The 13,440-nt window shown below is 44.4% G+C and overlaps 7 protein-coding genes across 7 annotated transcripts; 3 read left to right on the top strand and 4 right to left on the bottom strand.

Annotated features, from left to right (window-relative positions):
• Positions 1-69: 69 nt before the first annotated feature.
• Positions 70-1,350, bottom strand: GPI18 (GPI-anchor transamidase GPI18; the record flags this gene model as incomplete). Its single annotated transcript, XM_037285220.1, has 1 exon — positions 70-1,350. One exon carries the CDS (start codon positions 1,348-1,350, stop codon positions 70-72), a length of 1,281 nt encoding a protein of 426 aa, XP_037141116.1.
• A 272-nt stretch (positions 1,351-1,622) lies between these two features.
• Positions 1,623-2,291, top strand: HG536_0G03030 (resistance to Congo red protein; the record flags this gene model as incomplete). Its single annotated transcript, XM_037285219.1, has 1 exon — positions 1,623-2,291. One exon carries the CDS (start codon positions 1,623-1,625, stop codon positions 2,289-2,291), a length of 669 nt encoding a protein of 222 aa, XP_037141115.1.
• Positions 2,292-2,806: 515 nt separating this feature from the next.
• Positions 2,807-4,300, top strand: UGA2 (succinate-semialdehyde dehydrogenase (NAD(P)(+)); the record flags this gene model as incomplete). The annotated part of the gene is made up of 1 exon (XM_037285218.1): positions 2,807-4,300. One exon carries the CDS (start codon positions 2,807-2,809, stop codon positions 4,298-4,300), a length of 1,494 nt encoding a protein of 497 aa, XP_037141114.1.
• A 160-nt stretch (positions 4,301-4,460) lies between these two features.
• On the top strand, positions 4,461-5,843 carry RAD57 (putative DNA-dependent ATPase RAD57; the record flags this gene model as incomplete). Its single annotated transcript, XM_037285217.1, has 1 exon — positions 4,461-5,843. The coding sequence occupies one exon, from the start codon at positions 4,461-4,463 to the stop codon at positions 5,841-5,843; it is 1,383 nt and encodes a 460-aa protein (XP_037141113.1).
• Positions 5,844-6,106: 263 nt separating this feature from the next.
• Positions 6,107-7,297, bottom strand: MAF1 (RNA polymerase III-inhibiting protein MAF1; the record flags this gene model as incomplete). The annotated part of the gene is made up of 2 exons (XM_037285216.1): positions 6,107-7,207; positions 7,292-7,297. The coding sequence occupies 2 exons, from the start codon at positions 7,295-7,297 to the stop codon at positions 6,107-6,109; spliced, it is 1,107 nt and encodes a 368-aa protein (XP_037141112.1).
• A 303-nt stretch (positions 7,298-7,600) lies between these two features.
• On the bottom strand, positions 7,601-9,694 carry DSF2 (Dsf2p; the record flags this gene model as incomplete). The annotated part of the gene is made up of 1 exon (XM_037285215.1): positions 7,601-9,694. One exon carries the CDS (start codon positions 9,692-9,694, stop codon positions 7,601-7,603), a length of 2,094 nt encoding a protein of 697 aa, XP_037141111.1.
• A 535-nt stretch (positions 9,695-10,229) lies between these two features.
• SOK1 (Sok1p) lies at positions 10,230-13,064 on the bottom strand (the record flags this gene model as incomplete). Its single annotated transcript, XM_037285214.1, has 1 exon — positions 10,230-13,064. The coding sequence occupies one exon, from the start codon at positions 13,062-13,064 to the stop codon at positions 10,230-10,232; it is 2,835 nt and encodes a 944-aa protein (XP_037141110.1).
• Between the last annotated feature and the right edge of the window lie 376 nt (positions 13,065-13,440).

The raw sequence follows: 13,440 nt of genomic DNA, 5'->3' as shown, positions 1-13,440 counted from the left end.
TAAAGCATGTATATAATTGAACCAATGTCCCGAAAAATGGGATAAATTACAATTGAGATCTGAATCCCGTTACGCTGGAGGCAGGAAGCATGCAAAGAGCACAGTTTGTATCGGTATCCAAAATGCGAGCCAATAAATATACCCTTTGACTATTTTATCGTCGCCAACTGGATGCTGCTCACGAAACGAGTTTCTTAGCAGTCTATCCGCTAGGTACCAAAGATGCAACGGTATGAACGAGGACACTCTGTTGATGATTTGAACATGAGCAAAAAGGGCTATCATGATCAAAAACGCTTGTGTGACAAAGACAAGTGGCCTCACTCTAAAAGAGGGATAGATCCTCGTAAAGTAAATAGTCGAATAGAACATTACGACAAAATTCGGCATGGCTATTAGGAAATTCGGAATATTGTTGAGTGTCCAATATCTCAAGAAGCCACAATTCCAATAGCGACTTTGTATAAAGCCGTAAAAGTTCGTCTTAGTAAAGGGTAATCCGTCGAACATCTGAGTTGTGCACCATTCACCTCTTTGTGGGCAAAAAGCCTGATATGGTAACGAGTAGTGCTGATAAAGACAGACAATCAGCATTGTGGTCCCAGCAAGAAGAGGAAAAAACAAGGCTTTTAACATCCTTCGGTGCGAAACCAGTTGCAGTAGATCGACAATGTAATATATGCCCAAGAGAACACAATTTGCTCTGTTTATTGTGGCAACAGCAAAGAAAATAGCCGATAAGAAATAAAAGGGCCATCGGGACCAGTTACAATCAATACCATTTGGAATAGTGGTGCTAGTAGATTTCTCATGAAGCAAAATACCAACAAATGTCAACGCAAAGGATAGCGGCTCGGAGTATATTCCTGTCAAGAATCCTGAGGCGCTGGTAAAAATGAACAAATTAGTTGAGATTTTGGCCAACCTTTTGCCATAGTATTGTTTCTTGTTGTTCTCTGAAAAGATCGCCCTCGTTAAATAGTATAGTACAACACTCGATGAATAAAACAATATATTCTCCAACAAAACAGCAACCTTTAACGTCTGATAGACGTCGTCTGTTTTGGCGAAATATTTAACCATACTCGACCATAGAGTTGAGAATGCAAGTTCATGTTCAAACCTCGGAATCTTGCCTTTGGATGTCATTCCCTTCAGGAAGAAAACTGCATCCCAAGACAAAAGCTTATTCCATAGGTGGACATTCCAATAATCGTCAGTCCCCAATGCCTGTAATTTCTTCAGTGTAAGTTCCGTCGAAGTATCAAACTGACCTGTTGGTGCAACGAAAATCAGTCCATAAAGAATGAGCCTCGAAACGATGAAGGTCAGTGTTATCCCAAGAATCATACTAATTCTGCTAAGGCCCTCTCCGGCCTTCTTGGTTTCTCCCGACTACTCATTATCTCGGACGACTTTCGCTGCCATGAAGCGATGCGGCTAGCATCTAAGCCTTTCTTGCAGATGCTGACAGAGACGGGGAGAAAATCAAGGCCGCGGAAGACCAAATCACTTAAGAAGGCGACTATAAAGGGAAAGGAGGTGTTAGCTAGATACTGAGTGAGGAACATTTGTCGATTGCTGTTGCGAATATCGAGAAAGGAACCTAATAGTTGTATCCCATGAGCCCGATTATTAGAACGAACAGGTATAGACAGTTATATGAGAGAACCGTAGTTGTTACTGATAATTTTGATAGTAGTTCGGGATGGATTTGGGGTAGGTGGATTCTATTCGTCATATTTGTGATCTGTATAATAGCAGTCGGTTTAGGGACAGCCAGGATCAACAGACGAAGGCGAACCATGGGGCAAGCCCCCATCCTAGGCACAGCTTGGATGACCCCACCGTCGTACCGGCAGTCTCAAAGACATTATAACGGACCAGTGGAAGGCTCGGAGGATTACGTGCCTCAATATACTGCCACGGCCAATGATCAGGATTTGGGCTATTACGATGAGCATGGGGAGTTCCATTTGAATTCCAAGGCCGAAGCCCAGGCCCCGCCAGCTATGACGGGAGAAACGGTGTCGGACTCTTCGGAATCGTTGGAAAGACCGAGAGCAGCAGTTACGAGAGACTCATATTCTTCGGACTTGGATCAAGACTTCCGAAGGTACGTTCCGCCACCCCCTTCTGATCCTCCAATGGCACAACCCAACATGCCAGGAGGATTCGAGGACAACGCTGCCGACACTGAAAGATCAGGAATACAGGTCGGTAATTCGGATAGCGTAGCGTTGCAAGAAATCTCACCACCAGAAAAGGTCAAGAGTTCCAGAGGCTTGTGAGAATAGGAAATCACCGCGTGGTTCAATGTAATAATAATTCTATATGACAGTTCTCATTTTCTAGAAGTGATGGTTTTGACTTTTGACAGGCTGAGCTTCACAAGCCATCATCTGGCTTGTGGTTACTACCCGTCACTGGTGAATGACCAGGCCTGCAAATTGTATACGTCCTTTACGTGAGTACGTTAATAAAATGCAGCTGTTTCGGTCTCCAGCTCTTAGCGAAGCGGCCTGCTAGCGCGTGTCAATTATTAAGCTTATCGTCGCTGCCTATCAGCATAAGTATGCCGCCTGGCATGCCGCTTAGCAAGCCGAGATGTCCGCGCGGGAACGTCGGGTTCCCTTTAAAGCTGTGCACAAGAAGTGAAGGTAAAATCAAGCAAAGTCGTATAGCAAATAATGTGACCCTGGAAGAATATAAAGGGCCAAAAGAATTTGTTCTGCCAAGGGAAGTTCAATGGTTCGTTCCTTATCTACCAATATGATTGTTTGCTCAAATCCCAATCATACAAATAATGGCAGCAAAAGAGACTCCTAGTCCAGTTTTGAAAAATAAAGATTTATTAAGAGATGCCGCTTTTATCAACGGTCGGTGGATCAAGGAGGCTTCAGAATACTTTGAAGTAACTGATCCGGCCTCTGGGAAAGTTATTGCCAAGTTGCCAGATCAGCCTATCAGTGCTGTGGAAGAGGCGATTGATGTTGCCAATAATGCTTTCAAGACCTTCAAGAATACCACGCCCAGACAAAGATCTGCTTGGCTGAGAAATTTATTCAATCTTATGAACGAGAACCAGGAGGACTTGGCAAAAATTCTTACATGGGAGAATGGTAAAGCCTTGAGCGAAGCTCGTGGTGAAATCAAATATGCCGCCTCTTATTTTGAATGGTTTGCTGAAGAAGCTGTTAGGTCCTATGGTGTTACTATTCAGCCTGGAAACTGCTCGAATAGAGCTTATACTATAAGGCAGCCTGTTGGGGTTTGCGGGATGATCTGTCCTTGGAACTTCCCATCCGCAATGATTACCAGAAAGGTTGCGCCGGCTTTTGCAGCGGGATGTACGATCGTCTTGAAGCCTGATTCTCAAACCCCTCTGTCCGCATTGGCGCTTGCTTATCTGGTCGAGAAGGCAGGATTCCCTAGAGGTTGCTTTAATTTGGTTCTTTCTCATACAAGGACTCCGGAGTTTGGTTTGAAGCTATGTGAGTCGCCAAAGGTAAAGAAAATCACCTTCACTGGTTCAACCAACGTGGGTAAGATTCTCATGGAACAGTCGGCCTCCACGATGAAGAAACTGTCTCTCGAACTTGGTGGAAATGCGCCCTTTATCGTCTTCGAAGATGCGGATATCGATGAAGCGGTCGAGCAAGCTCTTGCTTGCAAATTTAGGGGTCTCGGCCAAACTTGCGTTTGCGCTAACAGGTTTTATGTCCAATCAAGCATCATCGAAGAGTTTTCAGAGAAACTAGCTGGTAAAGTTAAGAAATTTATTATTGGCCCTGGCCTACAAGAGGAAACCACTCACGGTTGTTTGATCAATCAGAAAGCCATTAAAAAGGTGGACGAGCACGCGCAAGACGCAATTGAGAAAGGTGCCGAGGTAGTCCTCAAAGGTGGCCCTTTGCCTGAGATCGGAGAAACGTTCTATTCTCCGGTGATTTTGACGAAAGTTCCTCACTCAGCTAAGGTATCTAAGGAGGAAACTTTTGGTCCATTGTGCGCTATCTTTTCCTTCGACACATTGGAAGAAGTAATAGGTTATGCAAATGATACAAATGTCGGGTTGGCATCCTACGTGTTCTCTAAGAACGTTGATAAAATCTACACAGTGGCTGAAGCCCTGGAGACAGGTATGGTTTCTTGCAATACCGGGATTTTCTCTGACGTTGCTATCCCATTCGGCGGTGTCAAAGAATCGGGTTTCGGTAGGGAAGGTTCCCTTTACGGTCTCGAGGACTACACGATTATTAAAACAGTTACCATTGGTAACTTACCCAACAGAATTTAGCTACAACCGTATATATATGTCAATGAGCAAAAGATAGCAATCTTTGCTGTCATTGTGACGCGAAACTTCAACCAGGCCGCATCAATCGCCTGAGTCAATAAGTTAATAACTGATCGCGAAGGCGCTACTTGTCCGACAAATCTCTTTATCCGATCAGCTAATGGATCTGTATGATGAACTACCCCAGAGTGAGCTGCTGCATTTCGAGGAGTTTACAGCCTTGTTAGAAGCGAGCCGGCAACATCAGGTCTCGGTGTTGGAGTTCCTAACAGTGGGCGCCAGGGAACTCGCAAGACTTTTGCAGCGTTCAATCAACGAAGTTATAAAGTTTCAGGGCTTGCTCTCAGCAGATTTTGAGAAGCAATTACTAGCCTCACGGCCGAAATTGGTTAAGCAATGCAGAGAACCGAAGCCATTCTCATCCGCAGATGTGGGAATAGATCGAGTCCTGGGTGGAGGTATTTATACTCATGGAATAACCGAAATATACGGAGAAAGTTCTACGGGGAAGTCTCAATTGCTCCTGCAGCTCTCTCTTGCTGTTCAACTGCCGTGTGCTATGGGAGGGCTGGAAGGCAAATGCGTTTATATAACGACTGAGGGTGATCTTCCGACTCAGAGGTTGCAAGATATGATTGCGTCGAGGCAGGAGTTCAAGGAGAACGGTGTCACTCAGGATAATATCTTTACCGTAAGTTGCAATGACTTAATTTCTCAAGAGCATATCCTTGATGTTCAGCTACCAATACTGCTTGAGCAGAATAAAGACACTATAAAACTCATCATCATTGATTCAATTTCGCATCATATTCGGGTAGAATTACGGAGCAACTCTTTCAGGGAGTCACAAGATAATAAGTTTTACATTGATCGGCTAGCTGAAAGGCTACTGGAGATGGCTAATAAACATTCTCTGGCCATCGTAGTTGCAAATCAGGTGGGCGACAAGCCGTTGCCCGATCGTGCGTCTTTAGCTCCACAGCAAGTAGAGGATTACGAGTACCAGGTTGGCTGGATGGTTGGTTGGAAAGATTCAACCATCCTGTTTCGTCAGAAATTCAACGACCCCCGTACAGGGTTTTCTACTAGTGCCGTAGCCAACAATCATTTCGATAATATCCTGTCGGATGATGAGGATGCACATCTTATTGAGCATGAGTGGAATAAGGTCTTGAGTTCAATAAAGAACGGAAATGATGCGCAAGATCAAGCCCACAAAAGAAAGCTGCCGGATAATGCAATTAACAAGGAGCCGCCGAAAGAAACTAATCGCTTCAAAAGACGAAAACGAAAAATCGATCAGCATGTTCCTAATCTGGGGTTAACCTGGGCTAATCATATCTCGACGCGCATTCTTCTGCGTAAAGTCTATAAAGCCTCGCAACTCATCAAACGTGGAGAGTTGCATCTCTACAAAGGTAGTGATCCGTCAGCTTTTTGGCAAGTACGAAGAACGATTAAGGTCGTTTTCTCTGCTTATGCAGAACAGGATCAAACATCATTCGCTATTAGCAGAAGAGGTGTAGAGACGTTAACGGCTTGAAAGCCCAATAATACAGTTAGGGATATCTTTATGTAACAATAAGAGTCACTTTGGAGAGTGAGAATAACTGAACGAACCTACGGAAGCAAAAAAAAAAATGTCAACAGTAAAGGAACATTTACCAGGTATACTATTACAAGGCGATCTCTCATAGCATCTTGAAAAACGGGTTGATATCGCAAAGATCAACTTTGCTCATGATCGATGTTTCAATGACCGAATAAACGAAGAGGATTCAGCAAGGGAGCATAAAATTCATTAGTCTACTTCTCACTCTCAATGACATGGTCTTCATCGTCTTCGATAGCGTTTTCGTCATAAGTCAAGTCGTATTCGCCTTCAAATCGACTGATGTCATCTTCTATTGTAAATCTTCTTTTATTCTTTGCTTGAGGAGCATCTTTATCCTCGTCATCATTGATACTATCGCTAGAAGAGCGCTTTAATCTTAGGCAGGTCAGATACAAATAGGCCACACGCTTTCTCTTCTTATTGAATAAAAACCACTTGAGACTCCAGAGGTGGCCGGGCTCGTCATCCATAAAAGATTTTGCCGGAGAATATTGGTAAATCACACAATCTGACATGTCCATGTGGGAATTTATCACCTCCCACATCCATGCTTCAGGTTGTTTCCCCAGAGAATATAATGAGTTCTCGAATTTTGATATCATGGATTTGAGCGAAACCTTAATAAAATCGGTAGGTTCCAAAGACGAAAAATCATGGTCTGGATACGAAGCATTCAAAATAGCAATCAAGTATGCAAATGTTCTCCGGCTCGCCGTCTCATTGATGGGCCCAAATGGACCTATGTTTATATTGCTCTCGTAAGCGGAAGATCTTCTCCTTCCAAGAGATGACCTGCTACCCTGGAAGCTATTTGCACTGCTGGTCCTTCTAATCTTGCCTTTGACACGACTGGATGATTCTGTAGATGAAGAGCTAAGGTATCCAGAGTCGCCGTGGTGAACCAGCTCCTTCAAGTTCTGATCATTTAGTTTATTGCTTTTGAAAGCCACTCCATTTAAGCTGTTATTAGGGCCACTATTGCCTTGGTTTTCACTAACAGACATCCGCCTCTTTTGTTCCCAGAACGAATTGAAGTCATTTGAGTGATTATCCGATAATGTCCCCGATAAGGAACCATTTGAGTCCAATATAGCTTGCTGTTGTAGCGCAGCATTATATCCTTCATTCTCTTGCAATAACGATTCCAAATGATGATCTATTGTCTTATACAGCTTCTTATCAGAGGCTACAGGTTTTGTTGTGAATATATCACATGCGCCCAATATCTTGCAATCATTCGTCTCAAAGTTCAGTGTTTGATTGACTCGTTCTACATCCAATTCATCAATGAACTATAAGGAGTATTTAGTTAGTAACATCCGTTCAGTGAAAGAACATTTCTTGGCAGTGTTTGGGCTGAAAAACCCCCATCATACCTTCATTGGTCAGTTGACTTCCGCTGCTTAGATGTTCAAAGGCTCAATGATACTCTTGTTAAACGCTTATCTAGCAAGTTGTCTATTTCTACCAAGCTTAATGTTGCTTCTCAAGGATGTCATCTTTTGTTCTGTACACGCGTTTACTATTTCCGAGTAACGCGAAGGGCCATGTGGGAACCCAATTCACCACTATCGAGTTGGTCTTCAGAGACATCACAGAAAGCTTCAGGTGAGATTGATTAATAGGTAACTACATAGATTTCTCTCTTGTGGAACGCGGTGTGTGGGCCTGTAATTCAATGAGTGTTAACTCTTATACTTCTCCTTGTGTATCCATTGAGAACCGATCAGGTTAGCACCTCTTTTTTCCGCTAGACGAAACCAACATGCTGCTCTTGCTATATCTTTCTTTCTGGTTGCTGATTTTTTGGACCAAATGGTTGCACTCAGGCACATTGAATCTATGTGGCCCAAAGATGCAGCTTTTTCTAGGTATTTCAGGCCGTGTAGTTCATTTGGATGGTCCGGTCCGTAACCTTTCAGATATGCAATCCCACATTCGTACAATGCAGGTGCAATTGGCTCAGGTGCTACTTTAGGGATGTTGCCACTGGATTCCAGCTGAAAGGGATTGATATCACACTTAAAAATATCCTCTGCCTCCGAACTTACCCCAGCCGCCGCTTTTATATGACGGAAAGACTCCTTATAGTCTCTCGGTACGCCGGAGCCGTACCTTAAAGCCAATCCGTAGAGCAGAAAGGCTGTCTTGTCGTGCGCCTGGCAGGCTTTCCGCAGTCTGCTCGCAGACTCCTCCAGTTGCCCCCCATTTCTCATTTCAATTGCTGCTCTAATCTGGGAATCAGAGCTCTGCTTGAAATCATGTTGAAATTTGATATCGTGCGAGCATCCATCTACTCTATGGCCGTAAAATTGTAGATGGTTTCGACTCTGCTGGCTAGAATGTGGACGTGTGTTGAACGAAGATACCGGGACCGCGGGCGTTCTACTATCTAATGACAATTTCCGTCTTGGTCTGCTTTTGACAAGAGGAGAATTCCTGCAACTGTCGAATTTATCAGTTGAATGGATTTCGAGCCGCGATACCGGTGATGGCACTTTGTGGAAGTCCGATAAAGAGCGGAAATGATGGGCTTTTCTCTTGATTTGTTTCGAAGAGCTTGGGGGTGTTTGAGGTGTTTTCGGTGTTTGCGGCTCGAACTGCAAGACCGGGTTGGCAGGAAGAATAAACTTCCTCAATTGTTGCGAGCGCTTCTTAGGGGAGCCCTCGTCAGATGATTGCGGGCTATTGATCTCATCAGCTCCTTCTCTTGTATCTAACGACCCTCTACTCTTGCTAGAGATAGGCGATTTAAAGAGATTTCTTAGCGAGAAGGATGACTTTTTCTTATGTGCCTTGTAGGAAGGCGGTGGTTCCTTCGAAACTTCTTTGAAAAATACCAAATCGATGGATGGAGACGAAATGCTCTTAGTTGGGGTGTCGTTACGAATGTCTTGCGATTTTTCCTTGGTTCTAGCATGCGAGATGAATGACGAATTGCTCTCCATCGATGATTGAGTCTTAGGCTTCGAAAGCTGCCCGGGCTCAACAAAAGACGTCTTGGTGCTGTTGCCGCTGCCGCTTTGGTATAGTCTATCTGCGCTCGGGCTTACTATATAATTTGACTGTGCAAACGGTTCCGACGAGCTAACCAACGGTTGTGAATCATATTGACCTTCCAGTCGCTCATCCGAGAAAAATTGCGGATAGCGGTTTAAGAGGTTCGAATTTTCTATCCTATAGCTTTCAAAATTCACGATTTTTGGATGCCACTCTCGACCTCTCTCGTTCCCGCTCAAACTCAACGCCGCAAACGCTTCAGTCCCTAATTCCGTATCACTATCTTCCTCAGCAAGGTACGAAAAGCGTGATTGAGCCACGTAATGTTGCTCAACAGCTGAGCTCGAAATATGGCCTTTCAAACTCAAACCAGGTATCACCCGTTTTTTCATATTGCTGGCCGGATCCTTGGAGGAAATGACGCCCTTCATTCTCAGCGAAGGAAATTTCGATGCAGGCATGCATATTATAGGGCCATTCTGTTGTTCTCTTAACTCCTGAATTCGACTATTCTCTTCCTCCTCCCTCAATGCCTGGTGCAATAAAGCCTCGTCTTCAACACTCAGGTCCAATTTATCCAACAGCCTTTGGTTGGTTTGAACTGTCTCGAAGGAAAGCATGCTTTGATTCCTAGTTACATTCGATTTGTGTTCATATTCCTCTTGATAGGTGCATAGACTTTGAGCATCATCATAACGAGAAAGGTCCGGAAAATACCCACTTTGATCTCTAAGTACATCTAAAGGTGATGGTCGTCCCCAATCCGCGTTCATATTCATTAAGCAATTCGCATAAAAGATGAACAATCACTTCTATGTGATTTCGTACTAACCGCAGCTTTACAGGTGCAATCTGACCCTTTCCCCCCAATAATCTATGCTCGAAGAAGTGATTCTGACCTTCCGATTCAAGACGTGGTTAATATGCTGCAACTCCAGGTCACCTAGATCTAACAAAGCGTGTCACTTCAGGTAACGCCGCTTCGTCGGGTGCGATCAGTCTAATCGAGTCAAACAGCCCTTACGAGTAAGACAAGATCCTAAATCTTTAAAGGTATTCGAGATAACGCATGGCAATTTGGGGAGGTTTCTGGAATCGATAGCTGTCTTACTTGATTGGGTTCTTCTGTGTGGGAACAATTTTCCTGAGGCGGTTTTCTGCCGCTCGCTTGTTGTGCCGTAGTAGTGTAATCAACATTGAAAAGCAGTGGTCCCTAAGGCCCTAAGTGGGATTGAAAAAGAGGTTAGACAATCTACAATTTTATTACTACAAACCGTAGATATTATATTTTTAAATCTTATCCCAACCAAATGCCTAAACCAGAGAAGCCCTGTTCACCATCTTATCACTGACACATTCGAGATAATGACATCCGAACACAGACCAGTGAAAATTGATCACTGTGTACAGATGGCGATACACGTTGTCAAACTCGTCCATCTCGACTCCGTGGAACACTCTGTTATCATCATCGGAGGACATCAACGAGGAATTGGGCGTTTGCGATCTTATAATTGCGGGTGGAGGGCCTTGAGCGTTTTTCATGCTTTTCGCTTGCAGACCTACCAGGCTTTTTATCCCTTCCCCAGGTGGGGTCATGACATCAGCACCTGCTGTTGAAGTCCCTGTTATGCAGTTTACTGAATCCGCGGCACCTTCGCCACTGACGTTACTGCAGAGATAGATAAAATCTTGTTTGACCCTCCCATCTACTGTGCAACCGGACCTCTTGATAATGCTCTCTTCCAGCGACTTGAAGACTCGATTCTCTAAAACACCATACACTTCGCTTAATGGTTGAGTTTGGCGAGACAGCCATGACTTGGCGAAATCTATTTTGGCTGTATCCAATGTGGGCGTTGTTGTCAGACCGGCAACGCTTTCGTCCTGAAGATCTCTCGACTTGAGGTATTCGCCCTTCAAGTCGCTGATCACTTTGCAGAGATGGATAGCAATTGACATAGTGTTTTTTGTCCACCTGCAATTGCCATGATCATCGGTTATGATGCTGACAATCTCTTTCTTCAACCGTTTAGTTGTGTATGAGCTAGTGATATAATTTCTCGTCTCTTTATCGATACTAGTGTCGTTTGTAACCAACTGCTTGAACAATAGGCGACATATCAGAAGACAAACGATTTGTCGTATATCGGCCCTCAGTAATATTAGTCTTGCGTGATCGAATGACAAAGATGTAGGGTATTCGCGAACCATCTTGCGGCATGACAACAGGCTTATTATGCTCCTGACGCACAGTTTGTAGATATCCTGAGGCGACAGCTTACCCTTCGGAAATAAGTCATGACTGTCGCTTTCATCGAACTTCTTGTTGAACCAAGCCAATGAAGACTTCAGATTGATCTTATTCGACGTCATCAGGGATTGAAAGTATTGTTTTTCAAACTCAACAGAGTTACTCAGCAATGCGGTTCTTAGTATCCTTATTTGGTGATTGGCGATATCGAGCTTCATCGCTTCCAGGATTTGGAACACCAACCTGAGCCCATCAATCAATTTGGGGAGTGCTGACTCGTTTTCAGCTTCTCTGAACTTAGCACTCATCTTATCCACCCACGAATCTCTCATTGGAGCACAGTGGTGTTTGAACAATTGCGCCAGCCATTCTGATAGGCTTGTCATAATCAGAGATCCTTTCAGGAGCTCCTGAACGTTCAATTCAGTGTCCAAGACATTGTTAATCATATGAGCTTCCCGCTGGGGGACAACTGTCAATAAAACTTCTCTGAGGGTATTGAACAATGGCACCAACCGGGTTGTATTATAATTGAATAGCTTTGGTTTTTGAGAGTAAACGTAAATTTCGTTTTCCACGTCATTCCAGTACTTGTCCGCTAATTGTCTTTTCTTTATTCCCCTCTCCCCATCTAAATTAGGTCTAAATTGTAGAAGGGGATCAAAAACAATATCATGTCTCAGCTGTGGATTCTTGACGATCTCCTGTAGGTCTATCTCTTTCAGGCACTGTAGGTTAATGGGCGGTAGCGGTGCAGGACTCGTCGCAGTCTTTATATATTCCGCCCTTTCATCTAACGTCAAGTCCTGGTATTTTGGCATTGATGACGGCGCTTGATGACACAACAATATGGCTTTACGCAATGACGGGTTGCTTCTGGTGGTGGCTGTAGCAGCAGAGGCCTCATCACGTACTTCCGGCGCGAGTGATGCAAATAGGGGTGTTCTCTCAGGTTCCGCAGCACTAATTACTACGTTCTCCTTCCTGGTGTCGTTGGCTCCCGTCTTGTTCGTTAGCAAGTTGGCCTGTCCAACAGCGCCACTGTGAAATACATTGGCGTTTTTGCTAATTTTCTTCTTTTTCACTCCTGCCTCATTGGCCATAGACGGATGCTGATGGTGGTAATGGTAGTGTGCATGGTTATTGCAGTTGGCGAGTCTTTTTAATGAGGAGTGCGAAATTGTTGGAACTGAGTGCGATCTGAACTTGCCCTTTACCAGGATTTTCAGCGACGCCGCGTCGAAGGTTTGACTTGGATTGATACGAAATGGCTGTTGCCGCAAAGCGTTAGTGAACGCCTGTTCTGTTGACTTGAGTGATCGAAGCACTCTACTCCCCCCTTCTCCTCGTAGAAACTGTCCCGTCTTGGCGTCGAATTGCTTGAAAAGAGTTGGTTCATTATCGTTATCATTATCTGCATTCATGTACTGACTATCATGGGGCGTAACTGTCCCCCCCGCAACGCTTATCGCAGACGGCGCCTCTATGTAATCCTTGCGTAGCATCCCCTCCATTGCGATATTCGCATTGTTCTCATCATTATCATTAATATCCATCATCGTCTCCTCCTCCTCCTCCTCCTCCTCCTCCTCATGATGTCGCAAACGCGTAGCACGAGAAGGCCTCCTCATTTCGGAGACGCTGTTGGTACCCTTGCCCTCCAAGCCTATATCTTCATCTTCAGCGTGAAACTTGGTCATGCTTGCGGAAGACGGCAAGGGAACAGATTTCCTCGAACTGCTTGATGTCGTAACCGTCTGGGTGGCGCCGGTTCCGCTTGACGAAGATGATGACGAACCCGGAGGCGAATCTGAATTAACAGTGGTAGCCTTTGCAGCAGTAGGAGATGTCGAGGCAGCAGTGGCAGCACTCGTATGGGTCCTAGGCTGTTCCATCAATATGTATCGTAACTAGACTCCCAATACTCAAAAAGTGTCCCCCAGTCTATGATTATCCCAGGATTGGTTGCAGCTATGCTATAATAGAGAAAGCAAAATAGAGAAGGGTTAAAACCAAACCCCCAAAGCGACTATTCCGTAATATCGGTTCAGATAGGGAGAAAGCTGTTTGAGATGAAACCTCTTTCTTGATACAAAAGTATTGGGATATCTTGTGATTAAGACTTGGCAATGGGTCAGTAAGATGTTCCTCTGGTTGTCTATCCTTCGGCTGTCTCTTCTTTTGTTCTTCCACTTCCTTTCAAACTCGGAAGCTAGTTCCTCTTCCTGCCTTCCTGCTTGTTTCTTTTCCGCCACTATTTTCTTTTTCTCC

This window comes from Torulaspora globosa, chromosome 7 (assembly GCF_014133895.1).
Source record: "Torulaspora globosa chromosome 7, complete sequence".
NCBI classification, from domain to species: Eukaryota; Fungi; Ascomycota; class Saccharomycetes; order Saccharomycetales; family Saccharomycetaceae; genus Torulaspora; species Torulaspora globosa.
The sequence above is the reverse complement of the archived record's forward strand: the minus strand, read 5'-3'. Positions and strand labels throughout refer to the sequence as shown.